The following is a 27,179-nucleotide window of genomic DNA, read 5'->3' on the forward strand; positions in this document are numbered from 1 at the left end:
GCCCGCCTTTGCTCGGTGCTTTTCCGAGTTCCTCTCAAGGACATCAGGCGCAGAGCCGTGCGCTTTACCGAGACGCCGGAAGGCCGCGCTGCGTGGCTCCGGAAGCTCTGCATTCCCCGGGGAACGGAGTGGGCCCCGCGCCCTCCGCGTGACTGAGGCCAGAGCGCGGCTGGTGCAGGGTTTGGGCTGTTTCACCCGAGCAGCGTCCTACGCGCCGCTCAGGGAGGTCTGCGCTGCGGGCCTGTCGCTCACTGCGGCGCTGAGTGCAGCGGGCTGCGGCAACCTGGTGGCGCTGTGCCCAGGCCCACGCTCGGGGGCATCCGCGGGCACGCGAAGGCACAGCGCATGCCGCACAGTGCCAGCCTCCAGAAGCGGGCGGCGGAGCCGAGGCTCTCCACGGCTCCGGCAGCAAGCGCCAGCGCCGCCTCCACGCCCTCAGGACAGGTGGGGGCTTTTCTCAGCCCCGGGGACAGTGTACACGGACGCAGTTCCCACCCCTCGGGGGCAAAGAGGAGCCGTGACAGAGGCCCGTAACCAGGCGTCGAAAGGGCAGGGCACACAGGCTTTAGGATGCGAAACGTCTGGGTCCAAACTCAGCGTGCCATCTGCTAGGCGGGTAACCCTGAACAAGTCGCAGCCATTTCTGCGAGCCTGTCCTCTCATCTGCCAGAGGGAAATACCACCGCTTCCCTCAGCAGCGTGCTGGGAAATCATGATTCCCATACAGCCCTGGCAGGGCGCTTCAGTGCAGCAGATACCCAACACATGTTAATCACGATCTTTATTATCTGAGGGTTTGAACTGGCAGAGTCCATGATTTTTAACTCACTATTTCAGTCTTCTCAGAAGACTCATCCACGACTGGAGTTAAAAAGTCGATTTATCCGTGAGGCTATGACATGCCTGCGGAGGTGCTGAGTGGGTAGGAGAGGTGAGTGCGCTGCACTGGGGGTGTTGCTCCTGCCCGCGTTCCTTTATTGCACGTGCGCGTGCGCACACACGCGCATGCACACACACCCCCCCCAAATAAACCTGTATTTTCATCATTCCTTTATGGCACGCGTGCACACACGCACACGCCTCCCAGAATAAACCTGCATGTCCATCATTCCTTTATGGTACACGCGCACACACACACACACACACGCACCCCACAATAAACCTGTATGCCCATCATTCCTTTATGGCACACGCGCACACACACACCCAGAATAAACGTGCATGTGCATCATTCCTTTATGGTACACGCACACACACACACACACACGCACCCCACAATAAACCTGTATGCCCATCATTCCTTTATGGCACACGCACACACACGCACACACACACCCACAATAAACCTGTATGCCCATCATTCCTTCATGGTACACGCATGCGCACACACACACACACGCACGCACCCCAGAATAAACCTGTATGTCCATCTGTCCATATCTCCAACCCTGTGAAAATGCCTGTGGTTTTAAAGGTTTTCAAAACCAAGACTGGGGAACCGAGGCCTCGGAGAACAGAGTCTATTCGGTCAGGAGAGAAAGCGAGGGAGCGTAACCGCTACGTTCTCTTGTCCTTGGTGGCAGAATGGCTCCCACGTGCGGGGACCCCACTTTGTCGAGAGATGGCCCGCAGGTCGTGCACGGACCTCACCGTCCACTGAGAAAGCTCTTGCAGCACCTTCAGGCCCCACAGCTTCTTCTCAAAGAGCCCAGCCTCCTCGGCGAGAGGGGGCGGCCCGCCGGCCTCCCCGGGGGGCACCCGGTGCTCCAGCAGCGCCATCAGCTCTTCCAGCTGGTACGCGAAGGCCGCCACCTGGAGGAGGACGGTGTGTATGGCCTGGTGGAAGTCGGCTTCCGCCGGGGTGAAGTGCGCCCGCTGGTCTTCCAGCAGCCGGGCCAACATCCCGTGGAAGGCGCGGTAGGCCTGGAGGTTCTCCTGCAGCCGCTCCGCCTCGGTCAGCTCGCTCCATCTGCTGGAGCTGGCCGTCGGCACACCTTCCAGGGAGTCCAGGTTCACGTTCCCGTTCAGCCCCTGGTGCTTCATCTGGCCAAGGATACAGAGAAACGTCACCCTCCTGCAGCCACGCCACCGTCCTCACTTCACCTCTAAGCACACAGTCTACTCGCTTCCCTGGCCAAGGGTCCAGACTGTAAAGAAAATAGTCTAGAAGAGGAATTCTTCCTTTGGGATCTGTGACTAGCTTAGGAAGACCCTATTCTCCCAGAATTTATACACACCGCTTGGACTATCTGTTCACTTTTCTTGGAAGAATCTGCAGCTTTTGCTAGGTTCCAAAGCCTGAAAACCACTGCCTGGTCTAGAATAGTTTTTCCTGCCCACCTGACACTCCCTGCTGGCACCTAGAATTTTACAGTCATACTGGAGTTTAAGTATTTTAAATATACCTAAAGACACTGGCCATACCTAAGCAGCTCTAAAACACAGCCTTGACGGAATTGTTCTAACAGCCCTCTCCACTGCCCACTCTCACTGGTGAGGACATTTATTAGAAGTCAACAGCTATATATATATATATTTAATTTGTATTTGAAAGTCTGATTTCTGAATGCTAGGGAAGATATTTAGGAAGATAAGCCAACCCTCCAAGAACCTAAATTCAGAACTTTCCATGGGAGCCTGCAGTGTTCCCACAGCAGGCCCTAGGTAAAGACTGACAGGAATCCTCCTACAGAAAACATACCTAACTCCATGGTTAGCTCCTTAAGAATCGGACACTTCCCCAGTTCCCCAGGGATTCTTCCAGGAGACTTTTTTTTTTATAGGTGACCTTTCTATTTAGACACACAAACACTTCTGACTGTATAGGGTCCTAATACTATAATAGGAAAAACTGGTTGGTTTATGCTGCTCTTCACCCAGTTCTATACACCTCACTCAGACTTTTGTTTACATAGTTAAAAAAGTCAGAACAACATATATGTGTGAAGAACCAAACTTCGGAGGGCTCATGGTTCATCTACTCTGGCAGAATTGAGACAGATATTCAAATTAGGAACAGCCTCCAAAACATACAGACAATTCTACCTAGAACCCCAAGCACACTTCCTTATTTAAAGAACATGTTTCCTAAATAGCGTATAGAAAAAAACGTCTTAGGACTTTTCTTTAGGGAAAGGGCCATGTCAAACGACAGGTGCCCAGTGTATAAAATGACTGCACAATTAGGGCTTTGAACCGGTAACAGGGCGGAAATATGATGGTGAAGGGTGGGGTCAGAAGAGAAGTGAAAACAGACACCAGCAAGGTCGGCAACTTACGTAAGAGTCCACCAGAGCAGTCAGGTCTGAACGGATCTTCCGTGCCAGCCAGATGGAGCGGCTGCACAGGTCCCGGCGGCGAGGGGGGAGCAGCGAATGCTCCGCAGAAGCCATCCCCTAACTCAGCGGCCGGGCCCAGCAAACGGGGGAGCTGGGTCTGTCTACACTGGCCCCAATCAGAAATGTGCCTCTCGGGCTAAACGCACTGGGCATCTCTCTCCTAACGGGACTGTGCACCCCCACCCCCTGCCTGACTCAGAGGTGGCAGCGAATTCCTGGCTGTGGATTTTTGCGCCTGTGGAATCAAAGGCCCCTTTTCAATCAGCTTTCTGTCCTGCAGCGTCTGCCTCCGGGCCTCTCCTCCTCAGTGCCTTGGGTACTTGTTTTCACGCCATTGTTTTGCTTCTGCACTTAGCAACAAGGTCGCTGTCACACCCCCTCTCAGGACGCCCCTGCCTAACGCGACCTATCTCTCACACACGTACCATCGGTTCATCTCGCTACCACCCGCCCTGTGCTCCCCGGGCCCTTCTTTCTCGTCTTTGGCCTGGGATACAATAATACTGTTATTATTCCTGATACGGCTGCCATTCGTTAAGCATCTACCCTGGGCCAGACACTGTTAACTGCTTCAAAGCCTTTATTTGATCTTTAGAATAATTCTACAAGATAAATAGATTTCTTCAATTTGTATATGAAATGCAGGCTTAAAGCTACTTAATGTGCACAAAATCCAGTAACTAGGTTCAAAATTTAAATATAGGTCTTTGATTCTATAGCTGTTTCTCCCAGTGACTTTCCAATTTCATTCTTTGGGTGGTTCATATTCTGTTCAAGACACAAAGTTTACATGAGATAGATCCTGTAAAAAATACAGCACTTTCCCCCACTCCCATCCTTTCGCTGTGTTTGAAACTGAATCTGCACTTGATTACACGCCAGCTAAGGGGGCATCTCTATCGTCTCAATCATGCTGCCTCCCTTGTAGCTTCCAGGATGAAGCAGGGACTGTTTAGGCCTGCTCTCTTCCAAAGCAGAGGAAACATCCAACCCTGACTTGCTAACATTTCTGAGGCAGTCTCACTCAAGTGACAACTGGCTTTTCTTCTCCTTCCAGTGATACCACATTGCTTCTTAACAGAGTAAGAGAATGAGCTGGAGTGCAAAGCAAAGGCAGAATTTAAAAGTGCCTAGAGCGTCGTTCGAGCGCATGCTAACTGTAGGTTCGAGGGTGATGCCAACTGGGTTAAGAGTCGCATGTTTCATCCCCAAATGAATCAAGCAGCTCTCACTATTTCATCACAGACACTACCTGTGAACTGAAACCCATGCCTTCTCAGGGGAAAATTCCCACAAACAATGATCGAGGGACCTAGGGGTGAAGAAATGGGCGGGGGTGGCTGACACAGCAGGCCTTTAAGGAAGGCAGCAGGAGTCTATCTTTTTTTTAACTCTCTACTTTCATGGACATTGAGTTTTGTGAAGAAGCACCGATATTAAATGCTATCAGGGTTTTGTCATTATCAGAGTGAAATTAACCCCATAGCTTCCGTTACCACATTAAGACGACCACCCTTTCCAGATTGTCGAGACATGAAAAGGATTTCCAACCCTGCCAAATGATCAGAATGGCATCTCAGCATTAGAAATCAAGAACTAAACAGTGTCAAAAGTTAACTGCCTGATTCTCAGCAAGTGCAAACACCAGTTTCTGCCACATAAAGCTGCTCTGAGGGCGCCTGGTTTTCTGACCGAGCAGCATCCATCATTCCACCCCAGCGTAACTATAACTCAGTACAACCAAGGAAGACCAGCTGCTTCCATGAAGACAATTTTTATTTTTCTTCTTTACATTTTATTTTGGATATGCCTTAGCTAGATTAAGAGAAAACAAGGATTTGAAAAGCAGAGTATCCCTTTTATTATAATTTCTTTTTACATAACCTTTTCGACCTAGATTCAGGTAACTACCTGTCTCTCTCCCATCAAAGGAGAAGGGTCCTGCATATTACAACAGGCAAAAAAGGCTTTTAGGAAATAAAATATTTTAAATTGATTCATTACAATTTTTCAATTTTCTTGAGTACATTGGAAGGTGGGAAAAAGGCAGGAGGGAAAGATGGTGCCTCAAACAGCCTGACCATAATGACCTTAGTGAGGTTTAGTACACTCTACATTTTTTCTCCAAACAGGTTCTAAGGAGGTTCAAGTGCTCTATGTGGGTACTTTTCCATACTTTATCTATTTTTCACTCCCAGTCATCCTGGCCAGTGTTTATCTAAAGTCTCTGAAACATATTAAGTCTCAATTATGCAAAATAACCCCGGGCAACCACAGGCAAGGGGAAAGCACGCCTTGGAGAAACAACGCCTGTTTTCAGAATCCAGAACCGCCCAATAAAGATGGGAGAACGTGCTGTGGGAAGAAGGTATTAAAATGTAGCAGAACTTGATTAAGAGTAGGAAATAGAGAATGTTAAGATTGAGTTCCTTAGAAGGACAGTGATGTAGATATCTGAGCAGCAGGAAGTTAAAGGGAAGAGAAACTGGTGACAGTTTACTTAAAACACCTCTTTCCTTTGCTGGCATCCCTTTCTCAAAAGGGGGGAAAAAAAAACTAAATCCATGAAAAATACCTGAAAATTCACCGCAATCTGCTACAATAATTTATTGAAGCAAATTACAGGCAAATGGTAGCTATGAAGAGTGAAAAGGGGAGCTTCAAATCATGAGGACTGATGAGTTGCTTTTGGTGGGGAGGAGTGTGATAAAGGGAAGAAAAAATTTTCCCTGTCTTCAAGTTTTCTTTTAAAAATGCAGCTTGCTTTTGTGTACGTGGCTAAAACATTCGATGACTAACTGCTGCAAATGTAATTCATGTAGAACAAGGATAAGATAAACGTGACACTGACAAGAAGTGTCGGGTATAGACGCCTGCTAGTGAACCCATGGACTTATACGGGAAAAGAACTTCGTTGTAGACCCATCCGATTAATCTTATAGTAGTCTCACATCTACTCAACACACCAGCGTCAACTCCAAGTCCTCAGTGTGGCCAGGAAAGCACATTGCATATTCCTCCCATCCTCACCCCTCTCTGCCCCGCCCTGGAGGCGACTGCAAAGCCTCCACAGGGACACAAACCTAAGACTCTCACTGCAGACACTTCCCTCCCTGCCCCCGACATTCCGACACTCACATCAGTGGGTGGAGAGCAAGCCTCTTTCAGAGATGACATTTTGTTACCCTTCTTTTTTGGGGGGGGGAATGAGAGAGAAAACTGATGAACTTTGTAGTTTTAGTGTTTGTGAAAAACAAGCTGTTCCTTATGCTGTTGTCAGCAAAGCTCCATTCTTTCTAACAGCTGTTACACATTTCTAACAAACAATGACCAGGGCAAGCCTTTAATTCCAGTTTCTGAGGTATGTAGGATAGAAACTGCCCTTCCGGTTCTCTAAAAATGAGCCAAAGTAGCTTTTCAGTCTTCTGGAAGTTATGAAGTTGTACAAAACTGCCCCTCTCCCATGGACAGCAGTAAGCAATCCAGCCCATGAAAATCCCTACCTCAAGGGCAACGGTAATTCCTGGAATTTCAGGAGAAAGCCAAAGCACTGTACAGGTTACTAACTGTGCTGAAGACGTTCTTCTTCTGAAGCGTTATTACAAGGGAAGCAGGACAGAACGCTTTCCTCTGACTTGGAACCGTCTGGCTCAGACGGCTCCTTCTCTGACGGCAGTGCGCCCCACCAGCCGGGCGCTGGGAGGAGCCCATGATGAAACAAAGCAGACACGGCCAGAGCCGGGCTGCGGGGGGCACGTCCAGAGAAACGACGGGGACAAAAAAGAAAACGAAGACTTCTCAAGAGAAAACCTTGCATCTGTAGTTCAGACCCTGAATAACTCCTTCATCCCCTCAGAATTCCTGAACCTCGATGCTCTGCAAGCTCAAACAGGCTGGTTACCACACCCCCACCGTCCTTCCCTGAAGAGGCTTCCAGAAAAGCACTGTAGTGATTCTGTTAGTGCTGAGGACCAGCTTTTTGGAAAGGCCACTGGAGGGCTATGATTTCAGGGGCTGGCTGTGCTTCTTCAACCCTCTATCTTGCCTTCTACAAGTACCTCTTATGCAAAGGACCCCACGTCAGAATAATGTAATCTTGCCCAGCCCCACAAAATATAGCAACAAAGACAAAAAAAAAAAAAAAAAATCCGACTTTCCGTTAATAAATAAGGAATCTCAGGTTCCACAACACAAAAACACACATGTTCAAAGTGCAAATTCTGTCACCAGTCTGGGGCTTCTCACCGATAGAGCCCTGTCTATGGTCAGAGACCACGGGGCTGGCGGCCCCTCCTGGCCGGGAGCCTGCTTGCAAAGGAGTGAGCACCTTTGAGAACCTTGGGGAGGAGCTGGGGGCGGGCGAGGAAGGCGGAGTAGGTCAAGAGGAGGGAGGTGGCCCCCACGCAGCCTGCCTGCCTTCCTTCACCCGGAGGGAGTGGAGGGACAGGGGGTGAGAGATGTGTGCTGTTTTAACAGCTCACGCTGCTCAGGGGCCCTAAAGTGCCAAGTCAAGCTGCCAGCCTCCGGAGATGAGAAGTATGTGATCCTTGGAAGATACATGTGCTGCAAGGGTAGGAGCCAGAACCACAGGGCAGCGGGAAAGCAGAAGGGGCTGAGAGGATATCAGTGTATTATTAAGAGTTAAAAGCTGATCCAGAGCACATCGAGTAACAGGGTGAAAGGGGCAGGGGGTCTGCTGATGAGCAGGAAGTCTGCCTGGTTGGAAATGAGTTTAAAAAGAACCCTTCCTTTAAGAGCTGCTGCAGTGGATTCTTTGTCGAGCTTTCTGGGAAAGGCAACGTCAATTTTATAAAGGGGACGACAGAGGGAGAAGAGGGGATGTGTGTGTGTGTATGGGTGTGTGTGTGTGCTATGACCCAATGGAAAGAGCAGGCCCTTCAGTTATTTCACTAGATTTTTAAATGCTTTAAATTTTTTTTTGTCCTTTTTGTCTTTTAAATACAAAGTCTGAGCCGTCCCAGCGCCCGGTCCGCCCCTGGCTACGGCCCCGCAGAGTCCGAGTCCTCGATCAGGACCTCTGCGGTAGCACCGAGGATGTCCGAGTTCATGACCAGCCCGTCCGCGCCCGTGCCGCCCCCGCCGCCCACGAAGAGCTTGCCGTCGGCCACCAGGCTCACCCGTTCGGGCCCGCCGCAGAAGGACTTGGACACGCCCTCGGCTTCCAGCAGTAGGCACTCTCCGGGGGCGGGGGTGCCCAGGGGCTCGGGAAGCAGCGGCAGGCCCTGGCCGTCGGCGGGCGGGCTCAGGGCCTCGGGGTTGGTGCCCAGGATGTCTGTGCTGGTGATGAGCGCGCCGGCGTTGGCAGCCAGGGCCTCGGCGATCAGCACCTCAGGGTGGCTCTTCGCTTTGTGCGCCACCACACTGTCCTTCTTCTCAAACTTTTTGCCGCAGATATTGCAAGAAAATTGGTAGAAGGAGTCAGCATCGTGTTTCTTCATGTGCCAGTTAAGGGATGCCTTTTGCCGACAAGTAAATCCACAGATCTCGCATCTAAGGAGAGGGAGAAAGGAAAACAGCTGATCAAAGACAGAGAGGAAGCGCCCTCTCACCTAGGGTCAGGGTCGCACTTACAAATGACTCAGTCATCAAATCAGGTCCCTGGGCGCTAGCCCCGCCAGTCATGCCCGCTCTCACACTGGGGAAAAGCCACACGCCGCGGGCTGGAGCGCCAAGAGAGGGCCTGGGCCTCCAGTGGGGAGCGGGCCCGCCTCTCCCAGGTGCCCCAGGAACGAGCACTCACTGGAGCGGCTTCTCGCCGGTGTGAATCATCCGATGCACTGCCAGGTTGTGGGAACTCTTGAAGGCTCGAGCACAATATTCACAGATATAATCTCTTTGATCTAAGAAAAATATGTGATTAGTTGGTGTTCCATTTAGATCCCTCTTAAGTATTTTTTCCTAGCTTAAAAAAAGCAAGCAGATAATCAGGCAGATGAATTTAGAGTAAAAGCAATGTAGGATATAAGCACTCTGGATAACCGAAACTTAAAAATAAACAGCACAAGGGAATTCCCCGGCAATCCAGTGGTTTAGGACTCCACAGTTTCTTGGCCAAGAGCAGTTCCTGGTGGAGCAACTAAAATCCCGCACAGACTGCAGAGCACACCCAGAAAAGCAAAATGTCATTTTCATCTTTTGTTTTTCAGTCTGGTCATTAACATAGAAACCTGTTTACATTAACAAAAATAAAAAACACAGCTAGGGAGAAATATGAGAACTGGAATCCTAATCTCAGTTTTACCAGTAAGTCAGATGCAGGATAAATTGCTTAGCAAGTAAACAATTATATTTCTCATAGTTTTTATTCTTAAAATAGCTTTTTCTCAGATTGTGAAAACTGAACGGTTACATACAAAGAAGCTGGCGTTCAACCAACAACATTAAAACAAGAATGTGACGTCACCTAAAGAAAACTGATCCATATACAAAGTGGTACTCACATCTTGTTTCAGGTTTCAAAAAAAAAAAGGTTACCCAAGATAAACAATTTAAACTTCTCTCAAAAAGCCCTAAAGGGCAAAGCAGCCCTGGACTTATTTTCTTCACCAACTGGACCAACAGATGCTCAATGTATACTTGTTGAACAAATGGCCACTACACTCTTTGTATGCCTTTCACTTAAAATGACTAGAAACACAGCGAAAACACAAGAGGCAAACAACATCCAATGCAGTCCTACCCTCCATCCCAAACAGGTCTAAAAGCAAGTGTGGGAGAAGAGTCAGGTCTCTCCCACCTGAATGCACGGCAGCACCTGGGGGCCCGAGGAGACTTGGAGGCAAACGCAGGTCTAGGCCGGGCCTGAGACGTGCCACCTCTAGCAGGGAGCTCACGACGCCAGGCCTGTCCGTCTGCATTCCTCATTATCAGTACGGTCTGAAAGGCACACTCCTAACCCAGGGACAAGGCTTACCATCCCTCAGGTCTGGGCCACATTCCCAGCTCCATGGGAGCATGACGGACACATGTGGAGCGTTTCACATACTTAAGGAAATTATATTTTCAAAGGACGTCAATTCACACTCATTTGGAAAAGTAAAACTCTCTAACACTGACATCATAAAATTCTATTAACTAAATACAAGTATTTGGAATGGACTTAATTTCTAAAACAGTGTTTGTCATAGTTGGCTTATAAAATCTACCTGAAGTAGTCTAAACTGGTTGTCGGAAACTATATTCTATAGAATGAGGCAGTGTAACAGGGAGAAGCAGCAGAGAAATGGCAGCTCCTTTAGAGAAACAGTGGGAACGGCACTCTCACTGAAGAGACGCAGCGGAATGCAGACTGCAGCCTGTGGAGTGAGCAGACCTCAGGCTGAAGCCAGTGCTGAGGCCACGAGGTGCCCGGCTCTGAGCAGGACACAGCGCGTGACACACGACCGCGTTCCATCCAGGTAACGATGCAACGCCGCTGGTGTCACCGCTAACCCTGCCCAGCCCAATCCATCCCCATTAGCTGCACTGCGCCACGCTGCCAAGTGGCTGAAAACGAACGCTGTCTGAACTCACTCAGTAACAGCTATCACAAAGGCATTCAATTTCTCTTTTCCAGTCAACAGCTCCTACTGTAGAGGTTATGTGTGTGCACAGCCTCTTCACGACCCCACAGGCTGTAGTCTGCCAGGATCCTCTGTCTGTGAGATTTTCCAAGCAAGAACACTGCAGTGGGCTGCCAGTGCCTGCTCCAGGGGATCCCCCTGACCCAGATATTGAGCCCGTGCCTCCTGCACCTCCCGTGCCGAGCCACCTGGGAAGCCCCACAGGTTACACGTGGGCCCGCCAGCTAGCCTCTGTGACTCCAACAGCAGCGGAAGTCTCGGGAGACTTTTAGCAGACAATATAAACTGTGAGCAAGCCTCCTTACCATCAAGGCTTCCTCTACACACTCCTCATCTCGTCCAGGTAGTTACTACAAGTATCCATCTAATTCAAGCAGAATTAGAAACCACCCCCAAAATTATTATTGTTTTCTGCTAAAAACTAGCTGAACCACCACTGGCAAGTTACCTAATGTTGCTCAGCCTCTGGTTTCTTGGCTATAAAACAAAGAGTACTATAAACAAACTTGGCATGATGGATGGATAGGTTAGAAAATAATAGTTACCAAATTACACACTTAACAGTGCATTTAGCTACTTGATAAACATTTTAAGAAAGTACCTGTATGATGTTTGGCATGTCGAAGAAGTTGCTTCTGGAGCCTGAAGAGTCGTCCACAGGACGGATGGGGACAGACATATTTCTTCTTCAGCAAATGCTGGTATTTAATGTGGTGCTAAAGCAGTAAAACAAAGTGAATACATAAAAATGACGGCTTCCAGAAAGCTAAGCTCATTCCTCTGCAAAGTCAAAAGTATTGAAGGAAACCAAATCCTCTGTATGTCAACAGGGAGCACCGTCATAAAGTGCTTAACCTCCTGGCTCTGTTGCTCGCGAGCAGTGTGATCCTGGAAGACACACTTCAACACTGCGAGCTTCAGTTCTCATCTGTAAAATGGAGATGATGCCAACTGTGTCAGACTGTTGTGGGAATAGAGATCGTGTATTACACAGTGCTTAGTGAAGCAAATGGTACATGACCAAAGAATCATAGCCATCATTATTATAACAGAACCAGAATCAGGGCGAAAGGCCTTAGTCGTATGTTATACTTGCTACTAAAGTAGCAAACACTTCTTAAGCTTTAGTAATTAACATTTCATGTCTTCTGCCAGACCTAAAGACAAGTTGTATCCTTTCTCATTAAAAAAAAAAAAAAATCTACCCACTTAAAAACCTCAAACTAAAAATTTATTCAAAATAGTAATCAAGAAATCATAGGTTTGAGTTGTTAACCTTATTATTTAATAATCGCTAAAAACAAAACCTTTTTAACTGGGTCTTGGTGTGTTATCACACAATCATCTATTATATCAGATGCATTTACACCATGAGAAACACTGGAATATCCCAAGATTCCAAGGAAACATTTACATTCAGGTTCTTAATCACTTAAAACAACAAGAGCCCAACTGAAGTAATTTGATGTTTAATAAATGACTGTCGTTGACATTACACATGTAATGATGAATCCTACACCAGTTCACAAACTAGAAAGTTTCAGTAAGCACGAGAACTAGTAACGGGAAGCGCCTGCGAGTCCGCCTCCTCTGGAACAGCCCCACTGACCTGCAGGTAGCGTGGGTGAGCAAGGACGGTCCCGCAGCCTTCCATCTCACAGCGGACGTACTGGATAGGGGGCTTCTTTCTAGTAACAACACGGAAGAGAAAAGTCAGCAACATCACGGAGGCAGTATGCACACTGGTCTTTAACTCCAACTGCACCATAGGGAAGAGCTATTCTATAGTATGAAGAATTAAAATCTTTTTTACTAGTTTATAGCTTGCACAGAATTTATATTAGAAATAACCAGAAACTGCCAAATGTTTAGTTTTTTTAAAAGAGCACAAAATAAACCAGTAATCCCCCAAAGGCAAAGAAGTGCTAAATTTTTCAGAAATTTTAAGATCCTGCAATGGAAATTAAAACATAGTAGCTCTGCAGCAAGGACACCAATGGAGCTCCTTTTGTGAAACTCTTAACTCGTCATTCCCGCAGGATAATCATAAGGGCTTAACGTATAAGTGAAGGGCCCATCACCAGAAAGAAAGCGCAACCCTGCAGGACTATAAATTACTCACCTCCTTTTGGGTAATCGTGGGCTTTTGTCATCTTTTCGCCTTCTTCCTCTCCTGTAATTAAAGAACAGAGTAACGGTCCACACAGTCCAGACTGAAGTTTATACGGTAAAGATTAACTGAGGACATACACTCAAGACCAAGAAGCTGGTGGCAGAAACGACGGGTAACCCAGAATACATAGAGCCAAAGACAAATCCGGCAAAACCAAAGATTTCACTCTGAAGCAACTTTACTTATAAATAAGACCGCACCACAAGTTAACTGAAAAAGTAGAAGAAATTAGTCTATTATCTAAAAGCCCTAAGAATATAAAGGATACATTCTCCTTGTAACAGAGACAAAAGCCTACACACTTAAAAAAAGCTCTCTCCGCAACAGGAACTAACTGCTAGGCATGAGCTTTTTACCTGATCAAAGTCATTACATCGTGTGCCTTATTTGCCATATTTTTTTTGCTATCTTTACTCTCCTCTCTGCATCCCTACAGCCACTGTCCTACCATACTGAATGGAACATCTTTAAGTACTGCTGTGAAAGAAACTTTTCAAGCTTTTGAGAGAAGTCTTTCCAATCAAACTGTCAGCTGCTGGAGACAACAATATATACCTGTCAACATCTCTCCTCACACTCCTACCCTTTTCCCCACTAGTGACTTGAAAATCTGTTAAGCTTCCACTTCCGGTAGTAACTGCCTACTCACTTCCTAGGAGGCTCCTCGTCGTCCCTAATTTCATTCTCTTCTTCTTTCACCTCCACCTCAACTTCCACTTTTATTTCTTTCTTTTCTTTCTCTTCTTTCACCTTCCCTGATTTTCTCCGTGGCTTTGGGGTTTCCCTGAAAATACAAACACATTTCAACATTGGTATCCAGCAAAGGACCTTTTCAAGAACACCTGTGACAGAAGGGTAAAGCCTGGAGTTATCACTGATTTATTATAAAATTATGCTCCTCAGTACATGAAATGTGGTTTCCAGCCACTATTCGTCATATGGACAGTAACCATACACATATTTAAAGCCAATGAGATGACCCCCAGCCCCAAGCTAACAAAGCCTTAGAATCAAATCTCACTATAGATGTAAAGAAAAACAAAAGTAAAAAAAATTCTAAGTATTCAGGCAACTCATGACATCTTAAAACAGGCAGATGTCATAATAATTTGGATTATGAACAACACAAAGTTCTATAGATGGAAGAGCGTGCTGTAGCAGGGAGCAATAGGATAATGCTAGGTTTGTAAAACAAGTGCAAAATTACTCCTTTAAAAATTAAGTCCATATCCATTAGTTTGGCAACAAGGTGAAATAAAAGCATGCCAAAATGTTTTCCTAACTTAGTTATCACCAACAAACCCAAGACATGCCTTTCTAAGTGGGGTTTGTAGGTCTCATCTCTTGGATCATCTTTGAATGGTATTTCTTCTTCACTGATCAACATTTCTTCCTCCTCTTCTTCCTCATCACTGCTGGAAAGAAGCCAACAGAGATTAGAAATCCCAGCTGTTATAAATCATATCTGACTGATTTTATTCAGCAATTTACATAGACGCAGCCAAAGGTTCACAGCGTTATCTAGGATCTTCATTCTCTAATAATCTAGCTGGACTGCAACCTAGCCGCTTTTTCCCCCAAAGAATAATAACTGGAACTAAAAACACAAAAATCCTAGCCATGCTCTAATTTCATTAAATAAAGGCAAGGCAAACATGGCTCAGTGACACTAAGAGTTAAAAAACAACTGACTCAAGTTATTTCAAGTAGAAAACCTCTGAGTCATGTGATCTGACTGACTGGTCTTCATCCCCTTTACATCCCCAAGGGTTTAAACTATGAAATATTGCAAGGTTTCTTACCTAATGCCACCTGGAGACTGATGCTCTTCTGCAGCATCTAGAAAAAGCATGAAACAGAACTTTTGGTATGAAGGTATAGATATTTTCTCTCTGCAGCCAAGAGACTCAAACCAAAATACAGTTTAGGGTCATTACACAAATGGAGAATTCTCCGTAAACTATCAAAAAGGATCCTTCCTATAACACCACACATGACCCTAAAAGTCAGGCTGTTCTGGTAAATGTTCAACATTACATAAAAATCAATAGGCAACTGGTGATTAAATAATCAGACTCTACTGGCACTGTACCATAATCGAGCTGATCTGTATTTGGCTCTGACTTGCAGATGAGCTGCAGTGAACCAGTCTTGGACCGAGAGCTACGGGTGTTCTCTGCTTCGCGATGCCGAGAGACGGACGTGCGGCTGCTGCCGCGCCAGCCCCGACTAGGCCGAGCTGCTGCGGCAGGAGCTTCCTGAGCGAGGGCAGACTCTTCCTCCTCTTTCTCTTCCTTGGGATCTAGAGGAAAACACAAACCATTCTTTTAGAGTTTACAGTTGACCAATAATCATGTCTGTGTATCTCTAAAGATAATATCCACCCCTACCACCCGGGGACAGAATTTTACTGATATAATAATAGAAGCAAGATGAGGGGAAAATCTGATAAAAACTTATCCTTACTGTAATCAGTCTAAAGAAACAGCTTTGTAGGCTGGAAAGCGGCAATTTTATATTTATAGCTTACATGTATACTAAAAAATGAAATGCTAAGATAAATATACCTAAGATGTAACCTTTTATTCTTTAACTGTTAGATCTAAGACAGAAGAGAGTGGTCCCCAAAAGATGACCAGATCTACAGAGGCATGAGCAAGAAAGAAACATACAGTTCTAGACAATTTAATAATTGAACAATGTTGCAAGTAAGTGCTGTTGCAAGAAAGAGCAATTCCATCAAGAGAAATTCTCTTGCCTTCCCTTGCATCTATTCAATTTTACTTAGTATATTAAAACTGAGTCTATTTGACCATGGAAGATCCTTTCAATAATCTCAGACTGGAAAAGTCCTTTCTAAGAACAGCATAGGAGTTTAGGTCTTAAAACTAATACATCCAACTGTATAAACCTAAAAAGTTTTTGGCATGCCAAATTCCACTATAAACAAAGTCTAACAGCCTAACAGAAAGACAGCAACTCAATAAAAATGGTTTTCAAATGTGTGAACATAACGTGTGAACAAACAAAAACAATGACAACAAAGCTCAATCCACTCAAAACAAGAGAGATGCCAATGAAACCGACAGTGCCATAGCAGTGCTCCCTCAGAAGAGTGGCAACAGCCCAAACGTCTGCCGGCACACACACTGGCAAGGCTGCGGGAAAGCAGGAACTCTGGACAGAGATTAGCAGTGTGTGCACCAGGGAAACCTTGCTATAATGGACAATTTGGCAGGATCTATCAAAATTTTAAGTACATATTCAGTTCAGTTGCTCAGTTGTTTCCGACTCTTTGCAACCCCATGGACTGCAGCATGCCAGGCCTCCCTGTCCATCACCAACTGCCAGAGTCCAGCCAAATCCATGTCCATTGGGTCAGTGATGCCATCCAACCATCTCATCCTCTGTCGTCCCCTTCCCCTCCTGCCCTCAATCTTTCCCAGCATCAAGGTCTTTTCACATGAGTCAGCTCTTCACACCAGGTGGCCAAAGTATTGGAGTCTCAGCTTCAACATCAGTCCTTCCAATGAACACCCAGGACTGATCTCCTTTAGGATGGACTGGTTGGATCTCCTTGCAGTCCAAGGGACTCTCAAGAGTCTTCTTCAACACCACAGTTCAAAAGCATCAGTTCTTTGGCGCTCAGCTTTCTTTATAGTCCAACTCTCACATCCATACATGACTACTGGATAAACCACAGCCTTGACTAGAAGGACCTTTGTTGACAAAGTAATGTCTCTGCTTTTTAATATGCTGTCTAAGTTGGTCATTACTTTGCTTCTAAGGAGTAAGCATCTTTTCATTTCATGGCTGCAATCACCATCTACAGTGATTTTGGAGCCCAGAAAGAGTCAGCCACTGTTTCCCCATCTATTTGCCATGAAGTAACGGGACTGGATGCCATGATCTTAGCTTTCTGAATGTTGAGCTTTAAGCCAACTTTTTCACTCTCCTCTTTCACTTTGATCAAGAGACTCTTTAGTTCTTCTTCACTTTCTGCCGTAACGGTGGTGTCATCTGTATATCTGAGGTTATTGATATTTCTCCCGACAATCTCGATTCCAGCTTGTGTTTATCCAGCCCAGAGTTTCTCATGATCTACTCTGCATATAAGTTAAATAATCAGGGTGACAATATACAGCCTTGACATACTCCTTTTCCTATTTGGAACCAATCTGTTGTTCCATGTCCAGTTCTAACCATTGCTTCCTGTATACAGGTTTCTCAAGAGGCAGGTCAGGTGGTCTGGTATTCCCATCTGTTTCAGAATTTTCCAGTTTATTACGATCCACACAGTCAAAGGCTTTGGCAGTCTTTTTCACATTAAATTCAGCTACTAGGAATTTATCCTACAAAACTAAGATCACACTTATAAAACCCACATCCATAAAATGTTTAAATATTATATATGTGTGTATACACATAGGATAAGTCTACCTATCTACATATCAATCTATATGTATATCACAACACTTCTGTACAGATTATAACATAAATACTGGCCCCACTTCAAAGCATCTACCCTCTGAAAGAAACTGGCACACAGAGAATGGAAGCAATGTGACTTTCCATACTGAGGGGAAAGTGTTTACTAAACAGACAGGAGAGATCAGCTTCCCTTCCTGCAGAACAAGGGGATGGCTGGGAGCTGTTCTGGCTTTAGCTACACTGGTTTGAAAGTTTTAATGAGACCATATCAAAGTAATGAAATAAAATTCATTTGAAATGCAGAGATGAATAGCAGTGGGAACTTCAACTTGTTCAAGATCACAAAATTATCTACGTAGAGCTCAAATTAAAAATCCTGTCTTGGGCTAGTAATCAAGGACTTTTACATCTAGGTCACCAGTGCTTCTAAGAAAACTTCTTCAAAGGGAGAAACTCGACACCCTTTATAAACTACTGCAACATTAAATAATAAAGGGAAAATTATTTGTTTTATTCAACCTAGCTACACTAATGTGGACTTGAAACCTATTCCATAACCTCCTATACTCAATAAAGCTCTTCTCTACTTCATGATTAAAGAATGCGCCCACATCTTCTCATATCGGTGACATTATCCACGGGACAAACACTGGCAATTTGATGAGAACTGCTTATCCTTACAAATAAAGCACAGCAGCCTGTTTTATTGAGTAACCCACACATCACCTAAAACTCTATATAGTTTTTTAAAAAACCATTGTCAGAGAGTGACAATAGCAAAAGTGTCCCTCATCAGGAATGCAGACACACCACCTGCCAGAATCAGCTCTGTAAGAACTCTGTGATACAGTCACAGGTCTACAGCAGCCAAGCCAAGCCCGAAGTAAGAAACAAGTTACACAAGCCATGTCAGACCATGAGCTGAGCACAGGCTTAAAGAAACAGCTTTAAGACAGACCACGTAAGACAAAGAATATGATTTTTCAAAATATGCTCAAACAGCTAAAGGGAATCTCAAAAAAAGATAGCAATTATATAAAAGGAATCAAATTCTGGAGCTAAAAAAGCAAAGTATCTGAAATGACAAGTTCATTAGAAAGCTTCATTAAACAGCAGGCTTGAGAAAGGAGACATATCAGCAAACTCAGATAGGTCAACTGTGAGCATCCACTCTGAAGAACAAAGAGACGAAGAAAAAGCAACAGAGACTAAGAGCTCAGTGGGGACCATAAAACACATCACCATGCAAAGGCCCAAAGGAGAGCACAGACCAGAGCGAAAAGAGCCTGTTCAGTTCAGTCGCTCGTCACGTCCTACTACTTGCGACCCCATGGACCACAGCATGCCAGGCCTCCCTGTCCATCACCGGAGTTTACTCAAACACATCCATGGAATCAGTGATGCCATACAACCATCTCATCCTCTGTCGTCCTCTTCTCCTCCTGCCTTCAATCTTTCCCAGGATCAAGGTCTTTTCCGATGAGTTAGTTCTTCGCATCAGGTGGCCAAAGTACTGCAACTTCAGCTCCAACATCAGTCCTTGCAATGAATATTCAGCACTGATTTCCCAGGACTGACTGGTTTGATCTTCTTGCAGTCCAAGGGCCTCTCAAGAGTCTTCTCCAACACCACAGTTCCAAAGCATCAATTCTTCAGCACTCAGCTTTCTTTACGGTCCAACGACCATATCCTACATGCCTACTGGAAAAACCATAGCTTTGACTGGAAAAACCATAGCTTTGACTAAATGAACCTTTGCTGACAAAGTAATGTTTCTGCTTTTTAATATGCTATCTAGGTTGGTCATAGATTTTCTTCCAAGGAGCAAGTGTCTTTTAATTTCATGGCTGCATTCACCATCTGCAGTGATTTTGGAGCCCCAAAAAATAAAGTCTGTCACTGTTTCCATTGCTTCCCCATCTATTAACCATGAACTGCTGGGACCAGATGCCATGGTCTTAAACACTGAGCTTTAAGCCGGCCTTTTCCCTCTCCTTTCACTTTCACCAAGACTCTTTAGTTCCTCTTCCCTTTCTACCTGAAGCGCAGTGTCATCCGCATATCTGAGGTTACTGATATTTCCTGATGATCTTCATTTCCTACAGTCTTAACTCCAGCTTGTGCTTCATCCAGCCCAGCGTTTCTCATGATGTAATCTGCATAGAAGTTAAATAAAGCAGGGTGACAATATACAGCCTTGAAGTACTCCTTTCCCTATCTGGAACCAGTCTGTTGTTCCATGTCCAGTTCTAACTGTTGTTTCTTGACCCGCATACAGATTTCTCAGGAGGTAGGTCAGGTGGTCTAGTATTCCCATCTCTTTAAGAATTTTCCACAGTTTGGAGAAGGAAATGGCAACCCACTCCAGTATTCTTACCTGGAAAAGTCCATAGACAGAGGAGCCTGCCAGGCTGCAGTCTATGGGGTTACATGACTGAGCACGTGTGCACGAGGGTGGAGGAAGATGGGTTGGTAGCAATAAAGTGGCAGAACTAAAAAAAGAAAAACAAAAAAAAAAAAAAAAGAATTTTCCACAGTTTGTTGCGGCCCACACAGTCAGAGGCTTTGACATAGTCAATAAAACAGATGTTTTTCTGGAAGTCTCTTGCTTTTTCTATGATCCAACGGATGCTGGCAATCTGATCTGTTTCCTCTGCCTTTTCTAAATCCAGCTTGAGCATCTGGAAGTTCTCGGTTCACATACTGCTGAAGCCTCGCTCGGAGAATTTTGAGCATTACTTTGCTTATGTGTGAGATGAGTGCAATTGTGCAGCAGTTTGAACATTCTATGGCATTGCACTGGAATGGAAACTGACCTCTTCCCGTCCTGTGGCCACTGGTTTGTTTTCCAACTTTGCTGGCATATTGAGTGCAACACTTTAACAGTGTCATCTTCTAGGATTTTAAATAACTCAGCTGGAATACCATCACCTCCACTAGCTTTGTTCACAGTGATGCCTGCTTGATTTTGCATTCTAGGATGCCTGGCTCTAGGTGAGTAATCACACCATCATGGTTGTCTGGGTCACTAAGATCTTTTTTGTATCATTTTTCTGTGTATTCTTGCCACCTCTTCTTAATATCTTCTGCTTCTTTAGGTCCATACCGTCTCTGTCCTTTACTGAGCCCAGCTTTGCATGAAATGTTCCTTTAGTAACTCCAATTTTATTGAAGAGATCTCTAGTGTTTCCCATTCTATTGTTTCCCTCTATTCTTTACATTGGTCACTTAGGAAGGCTTTCTTATCTCTCCTTGATATTCTTTGGAACTCTGCATTCAGATGGGTATATCTTTCCTTTTCTCCTTTGCCTTTTGTTTCTCTTTTTTTCCTCAGCCATTTGTAAGGTCTCCTCAGACAGCCTTTTTTGGATTTCTTTTTCTTGGGGATGGTCTTGATCACCACCTCTTGTAATTTCACAAACCTCCATCCACAGTTCTTCAGGCACTCTGTCTATGAGATCTAATCCCTTGAATCTTATTTGTCACTTCCACTGTATAACTATAAGGGATTTGATTTAGGTCACACCTGAATGGTCTAGTGGTTTTCCCTACTTTCTTCAATTTAAGTCTGAATTTGGCAACAAGGAGTTCAAGATCTGAGCCACAGTCAGCTCCCGCTCTTGTTTTCGCTGACTGTATAGAGCTTCTCCATCTTTGGCTGCAAAGAATATAATCAATCTGATTTCAGTGTTGACTATCTGGTGATGTCCATGTGTAGAGTCTTCTCTTGTGTTGTTGGAAGAGGGTGCTTGCTATGACCAGGGCATTTTCTTGGCAAAACTTTCAGTCTTTGCCCTGCTTCATTTTATAGTCCATTGCCAAACTTGCCTGTTACTCCAGGGATCTCTTGAGTTCCTACTTTTGCATTCCAGTCCCCTATAATGAAAAGGACATCTTTTTGGGTGTTAGTTCTAGAAGGTCTTGTAGGTCATCATAGACCCATTCAACCTCAGCTTCTTCTGCATTACTGGTCAGAGCATAGACTTGGATTACTGTGACACTGAATGGTTTGCCATGGAAACAAACAGAGATCATTCTGTTGTTTTTGAGACTGCAACCAAATACTGCATTTCAGACTCTTTCGTTGTCTATGATGGCTACTCTAGTTCTTCAAAGGTATTCTTGCCCACAGTAGTAGATATAATGCTCATCTAAGTTAAATTCGCCCGTTTCAGTCCATTTTAGTGCACTGATTCCTGAAATGTCGATGCTCACTCTTGCCATTTCCTGTTGACCACTTCCAATTTACCTTGATTCATGGACCTCATATTCCAGGTTCCTATGCAATACCATTCTTTACAGCATCAGACTTGACTTCCATCACCAGTCAAATCTACAACTAGGCACTGTTTTCCCTTTGGCTCCATCTCTTCATTCTTTCTGGAGTTATTTCTCTAGTCTTCTCCGGTAACATATTGGGCACCTACCAACCAGGGCAGTTCATTTTTCAGTGTCATATCTTTTTTCCCTTTTCATACTGTTCATGGGGTTCTCAAGGTAAGAATGCCGAAGCGATTTGCCATTCCCTTCACCAGTGGACCATGTTTTGTCAGAACTCTCCACCATGACCCGTCCATCTTAGGTGGCCCTATGTGGCATGGCTCATAGTTTCATTGAGTTAGACTGATCCACGTGATGAGTTTGGTTAGTTTTTTTTAACTGTAGCAGAAAGAATGCTTGGAGAAATAAAGGACAAAACACCCCCAAGTCTAAAAAAAGACAGAAATTCATGCAAACAAGAAGCTTTATGATCCTACTTCCAAATAATTTTACATTCACAGGTTCTCAACATCTTTTGGGAGGAAACAATCCAATCAACAGAAAATGGTTCTGCAAGTATCAGACAAAATAGACTTCAAGTCAAAAACTGCTGTAAGAACACAAGGTTAGACACTGTATACTAATAAAAGTCAATCAAAGCAATGTAAGAATTATAAATGTACACATACCTAACACATGAAGTAAAAATGACAGATTTGAAGGGGAAAACACATATTACTAAAATAAGAAACTTCAATATCTTACTTTCAGTAATGGGTAAAATGACTACTCAGAAATTCAAATAGGAAATAGAGGACCTGCACAACAGTGTTTAAAATAATGAAAACAGGGGGGGAAAAAAAACAGATACAAAAACAATAGAACATACAATTTTCTCAAGTAGACACAGAAGATTATCCAGAAAAGACCATATATTAGGCCACTCAAGATATATAATAAGATTGAGTGAATTCCCTGGTGGTCAGTGGTTATAACCCCGAACTTCCATTGACAGAGGCATGGGTTCAAACTCTTGTCTAGGAACTAAGATCTGACATGCCGCCTATAGAGGTAAATAACACCCGCCTCCCAACAAATTCCACAACATATCATAAATCGTGGACTGCAGCAAAAGCAGTAGTCAGAGTGACATAAATGGCTAAATTAAAAGACAAACAAATAAAAAACACATGAAACTTTACACCAGGTCAGGAAGCAAGTTACAACTGGACATGGAACAACAGACTGGTTCCAAATGGGAAAAGGAGTACGTCAAGGCTGTATATCGTCACCCTACTTATTTAACTTATGTGCAGGGTACATCATGAGAAATGCTGGGCTGGATAAAGCACAAGCTGGAATCAAGACTGCCAGGAGAAATATCAATAACCTCAGATAGGCAGATGATACCACCATTATGGCAGTGAAGAACTACTAAAGAGCCTCTTGATGAAAGTGAAAGGAGAGAATGAAAAAGTTGGCTTAAACCTCAACATTCAGAAAACTAAGACCATGGCATCCGGTTCCATCACTTCATGGCAAATAAATGGGGCAAGAGTGGCTGACTTTATTTTTTGGGGCTCCAAAATCACTGCAGATGGTGACTGCAGCCATGAAATGAAAAGACGCTTGCTCCTTGGAAGTAAAGTAACAACCAACCTAGATGGCATATTAAAAAGCAAAGACGTTACTTTGCCAACAAAGGTCTGTCTAGTCAAAGCTATGGTTTTTTCAGTAGTCATGTATGGATGTGAGAGTTGGACTATAAAGAAAGCAGAGCGCAGAAGAATTGATGCTTTTGAACTGTGGTGTTGAAGAAGACTCTTGGGAGTCCCTTGGACTGCAAGGAGATCCAACCAGTCCATCCTAAAGGAGATCAGTCCTGGGTGTTCATTGGAAGGACCGATGCTGAAGCTGAAGCTCCAATACTTTGGCCACCTGATGAGAAGAGCTGACTCATGTGAAAAGACCCTGATGCTGGGAAAGATTGAGGGCAGGAGGAGAAGGGGATGACAGAGGATGAGATGGTTGGATGGCATCCGACTCAATGGACATGAGTTTGGGTAAACTCTGGGAGTTGGTGATGGACAGACAGGGAGGCCTGGCGTGCTGCAGTCCATGGAATCACAGAGAGTTGGACACGACTGAGCAACTGAACTGAACTTTTTTTACACCTTAAAGAAACAAGGGGCGGGGGAAGCAAACCAAACCCAAAAATGGCAAAATAGGAATAAAAAGTGGAGATAAATAAGAAAACAGTAGGACAACAGAGAAAAAGAAGAAACCAAGTTAGTTCTTTGAAAAGATCAACAAAATTGACAAGCCTCTAGCTAGACTTGAGGGGAGAAAAGGAGGCTCGAACTTCCAAAAATCTCACACACTTAATAACAAGTGAAGACACTGAGTTGGTAATCAGAAACCTCCCAATGAAAAAGAAAAAAGCCTAAAAGGAACCTCCCAACTTCCCAACTCATTCCATAAGGACAGCATAACTATGGTATCAAAGCTAGACAAATGATACCACAAGGAAACTACAGACCCGCACCCTGCAAACGAAATCCAGCAGCATATGGAGGCTGTGCATGAGAACTATGGCCAAGTGAGCCCAGGGTCAGAAGGGCGGTTTCACACACACAGAACAATCCCAACTGATGAAGTTTAAAAGCATGTGACAATACCAACAACCTTTCAAGATAAGAACACACAATAGGAACTTCCTTGGCCTGGTAAAGGACATCAAAACCCCAGAGCTAAGACACTTACTGGCAAAAACTCCTTCCCTAAAATCAAAAACAAAGTAACGATGCCCTTTTCCTCCTCTTCTCTTTAACACTGTACTACAAGTTCTAGCCAGAGTTAGGTAAGAGAGAAAAAAGGCACACAAACAGGAGAGAGTAAAGCTCAATCTATCTGCAAATGAAGTGACCGTATTTCTAAAGAATCTGCAAAAAAAAAACAAAACTATTAAAGGTAACAAAAATTTAGCAGAGTTGCAGAATACAAGATCAACGGGCAAAAATTAATTGTTTAAACTATACCAGGAATGAGCAATTCAAAAAGGAGAATTAAGAAAATTATTCCATTCCACTTACAACTCAATCAAGAGGAAAAACATACTTAAATACTGCTAAAATGGCAATACTCCCCACAAAGATCTACAGATTAAATAGAATCCCTCTCAAAAATGTCAGCTTCTTTTTTGTAGAAATTGACAATGTGATCCTAAAATTCATATGAAAATGCAAGCAGCCTACTTTAGCCAAAACAATCCTGAAAGTGAATTTGGAGTACGCTGTCCAATCTCAAAACTTACAACAAAGCTGTAGTGATCAATCAGTACTACTGCGTGGGACTGGCAAAAGGGAGGACACCCACACAACCAGCTCTGCTGACGGTCCAGACATAAACCTCTGTGTGCGTGCTGTCGTGTCTGACCGTGACCACGAGGACCGTCGCCCACGAGGCTCCTCTGTCCACGGGACTGTCCCAGCAAGAACACCCGAGTGGGATGCTTTATTTCCTCCAGGGGATCTTCCTAGCCCAGGGATGGACCCCGCATCTGATGTGGCTCCCGCACTGCGGGGGATACTTTACCACCAAACCACTGGGCAAGCCCCCAGAACAAACACCTATGGTCAAATACTCTGACAAGGTTGCCAAGACCGTTTGTGGGGAAAGAACAGCTTCTTCTACAAAGGGATACACATGCAATGAATGAAGCCGGACCCTTACCTTATACCATACACAAGGATTAACTCAAAATGGATCAGAGACCTAAATGTGAAGAGCGAGCACTAAATAACTCTTAGAAGTGAAGAAAGTCTATAGAATGGAAGAAAATATTTGCAAGTCACATATCTTATAGGAGCCTAATATTCAGAATATAAAAAAACTCAACAAAAGACAAACCATCCAACTAAAAAAATGGGCAAAGTGCTCAAACAGATATTTATCCAAAAAGAAACGCTCAAAAATGACACAAAAAGATGCTCACTCTAAGTCCGTGAGATGTAAATCAAAACCACAATGGGACTACTGCTTCACACACACGACAGTGCCTACAATCATAGGAATTTTAAAAATGGGAAATAACAAGAATCAGAGTGTGGAGAAACTGGAACTCTGTATACTGCTGGTGGGAATGTAAAATGACGCAGCCACTGTGGAAAATATTTCGCAGTTCCTCAAAAAAAATAAACATAGAATTACCATTGGTTGTTGTTCAGTCGCTAAGTCATGTCCAACTTTTTGCGACCCCCAAGAACTGCAGCACACCAGGCTTCCCCGTCCTTCATTACCTCCCTAAGAGTGCTCAAATTCATGATCATTGACTGAGTCGGTGATGCCATCCAACCATCTCATCCTGTCGCTCCCTTCTCTTCTTGCCCTCACAGTCTTTCCCAGCACCAGGGTCTTTTCTAATGAGTCAGTTTTCACATCAGGTGGCCAAAGTACCTGTCAACTCCACTTCTACAGATATACCCTCAAAGTTGAAAACAGGTATTCAAATACTTGTACATGGATGTCTGCAACAGTACAATCCACAAATGTGCAAACAACGAAGACATGTGTCAAACACCGAATGGACAAACAAAATGCAGTATTACTCCTAAGGAGGAATGACGGACCTTTGGGATTGACAGATACCCACTGTTATATTTAAAATAAATAACTAACAAGGACCTACTGCACAGTACAGGAGCTCTGGTCAGTACTCTGTAACAACCTAACCGGGAATGAAGAGGACACTTGTGTATGTGTAACTGAGTCACTTGCTGTATACCTGAGATAAACACAGTGTTGTTAAACTACACAAACTACACTCCTCTATAAAAAGTAAAACTGAGTCAGCGTTTGCTAGAGGCTGGGTGGGAAAGGACCCCCTGTAATGGATACAGGGCCTCTGCAGATCGAGGTGACGGGAGCACAACACTGTCAACGTACTAAATGGCACTCAATTCTCTGTTTCATGCTGGTTAATTCTGTTACACGAGTAAGACACAGGCAGCCACTGCTGGTGCAGTGAATACCACATGGTGGGATGAGGAAGAACGGACACACCAAGAGTGGGTGAAGCTACGAACTGAGACAAAAAGATACTGGTACTACTGGCAGGCATGCTTCTCCCAATTCTTCCAGGTACCAAAAGATGAAACCATAAAGTGAATTTTCTCAATCTGAGAGCAGCCGAAAATCCTTTTAAAACAATCTAACATCAAATCCAAACGGTGACAGCCATTTCATCAGGATAAAACTCTTGAAGTTTTAAGTTTTATCCTAATATGATCTGGTCCTCCTTCAGAGTGGCTCCTCACTTTTCTAACAGGCTGACAGAAATTAAACAACTTATCCAAGATTACAGAGTTAACACTGATATGGTGAACAGGGAATGGC

General features: G+C 44.5%; 2 protein-coding genes across 3 annotated transcripts in view; both read right to left on the reverse strand.

Annotated features, from left to right (window-relative positions):
* Positions 1–861: 861 nt before the first annotated feature.
* CNTF (ciliary neurotrophic factor) lies at positions 862–4,962 on the reverse strand. Its single transcript, XM_065943745.1, has 2 exons — positions 3,279–4,962; positions 862–2,043 (listed from the first exon to the last, which is right to left on the reverse strand). The coding sequence occupies exons 1-2, from the start codon at positions 3,390–3,392 to the stop codon at positions 1,558–1,560; spliced, it is 600 nt and encodes a 199-aa protein (XP_065799817.1). The 5' UTR covers positions 3,393–4,962; the 3' UTR covers positions 862–1,557.
* A 134-nt stretch (positions 4,963–5,096) lies between these two features.
* Positions 5,097–27,179, reverse strand: part of ZFP91 (ZFP91 zinc finger protein, atypical E3 ubiquitin ligase) — a 36,865-nt gene continuing 14,782 nt past the window's right edge. The window contains exons 3-11 of one of the 2 annotated variants that reach the window (XM_065943744.1): positions 15,187–15,396; positions 14,897–14,933; positions 14,408–14,506; positions 13,744–13,878; positions 13,044–13,094; positions 12,531–12,609; positions 11,523–11,637; positions 9,100–9,199; positions 5,097–8,849 (exon numbers count right to left, since the gene is read on the reverse strand). In XM_065943744.1, coding sequence (XP_065799816.1) covers positions 8,339–8,849; positions 9,100–9,199; positions 11,523–11,637; positions 12,531–12,609; positions 13,044–13,094; positions 13,744–13,878; positions 14,408–14,506; positions 14,897–14,933; positions 15,187–15,396 — 1,337 coding nt within the window. In that variant the 3' untranslated portion in view covers positions 5,097–8,338. Of the gene's footprint in view, positions 8,850–9,099; positions 9,200–11,522; positions 11,638–12,530; positions 12,610–13,043; positions 13,095–13,743; positions 13,879–14,407; positions 14,510–14,896; positions 14,934–15,186; positions 15,397–27,179 lie in introns of both variants that reach the window. The other variant, XM_065943743.1, reaches the window with a different exon arrangement.

The sequence above is a fragment of the Muntiacus reevesi genome, chromosome 9 (assembly GCF_963930625.1).
Source record: "Muntiacus reevesi chromosome 9, mMunRee1.1, whole genome shotgun sequence".
In the NCBI taxonomy this organism is placed as follows: Eukaryota; Metazoa; Chordata; class Mammalia; order Artiodactyla; family Cervidae; genus Muntiacus; species Muntiacus reevesi.

Bases quoted from the DNA above. Each gene is read 5' to 3' on its own strand.
- CNTF (XM_065943745.1), bottom strand. From the start codon at position 3,392: ATGGCTTCTGCGGAGCATTCGCTGCTCCCCCCTCGCCGCCGGGACCTG. The intron at 2,044-3,278 runs GTAAGTTGCCGA...ATCCTTGGCCAG, and splicing joins CTGCTCTGGTGGACTCTTAC to ATGAAGCACCAGGGGCTGAA.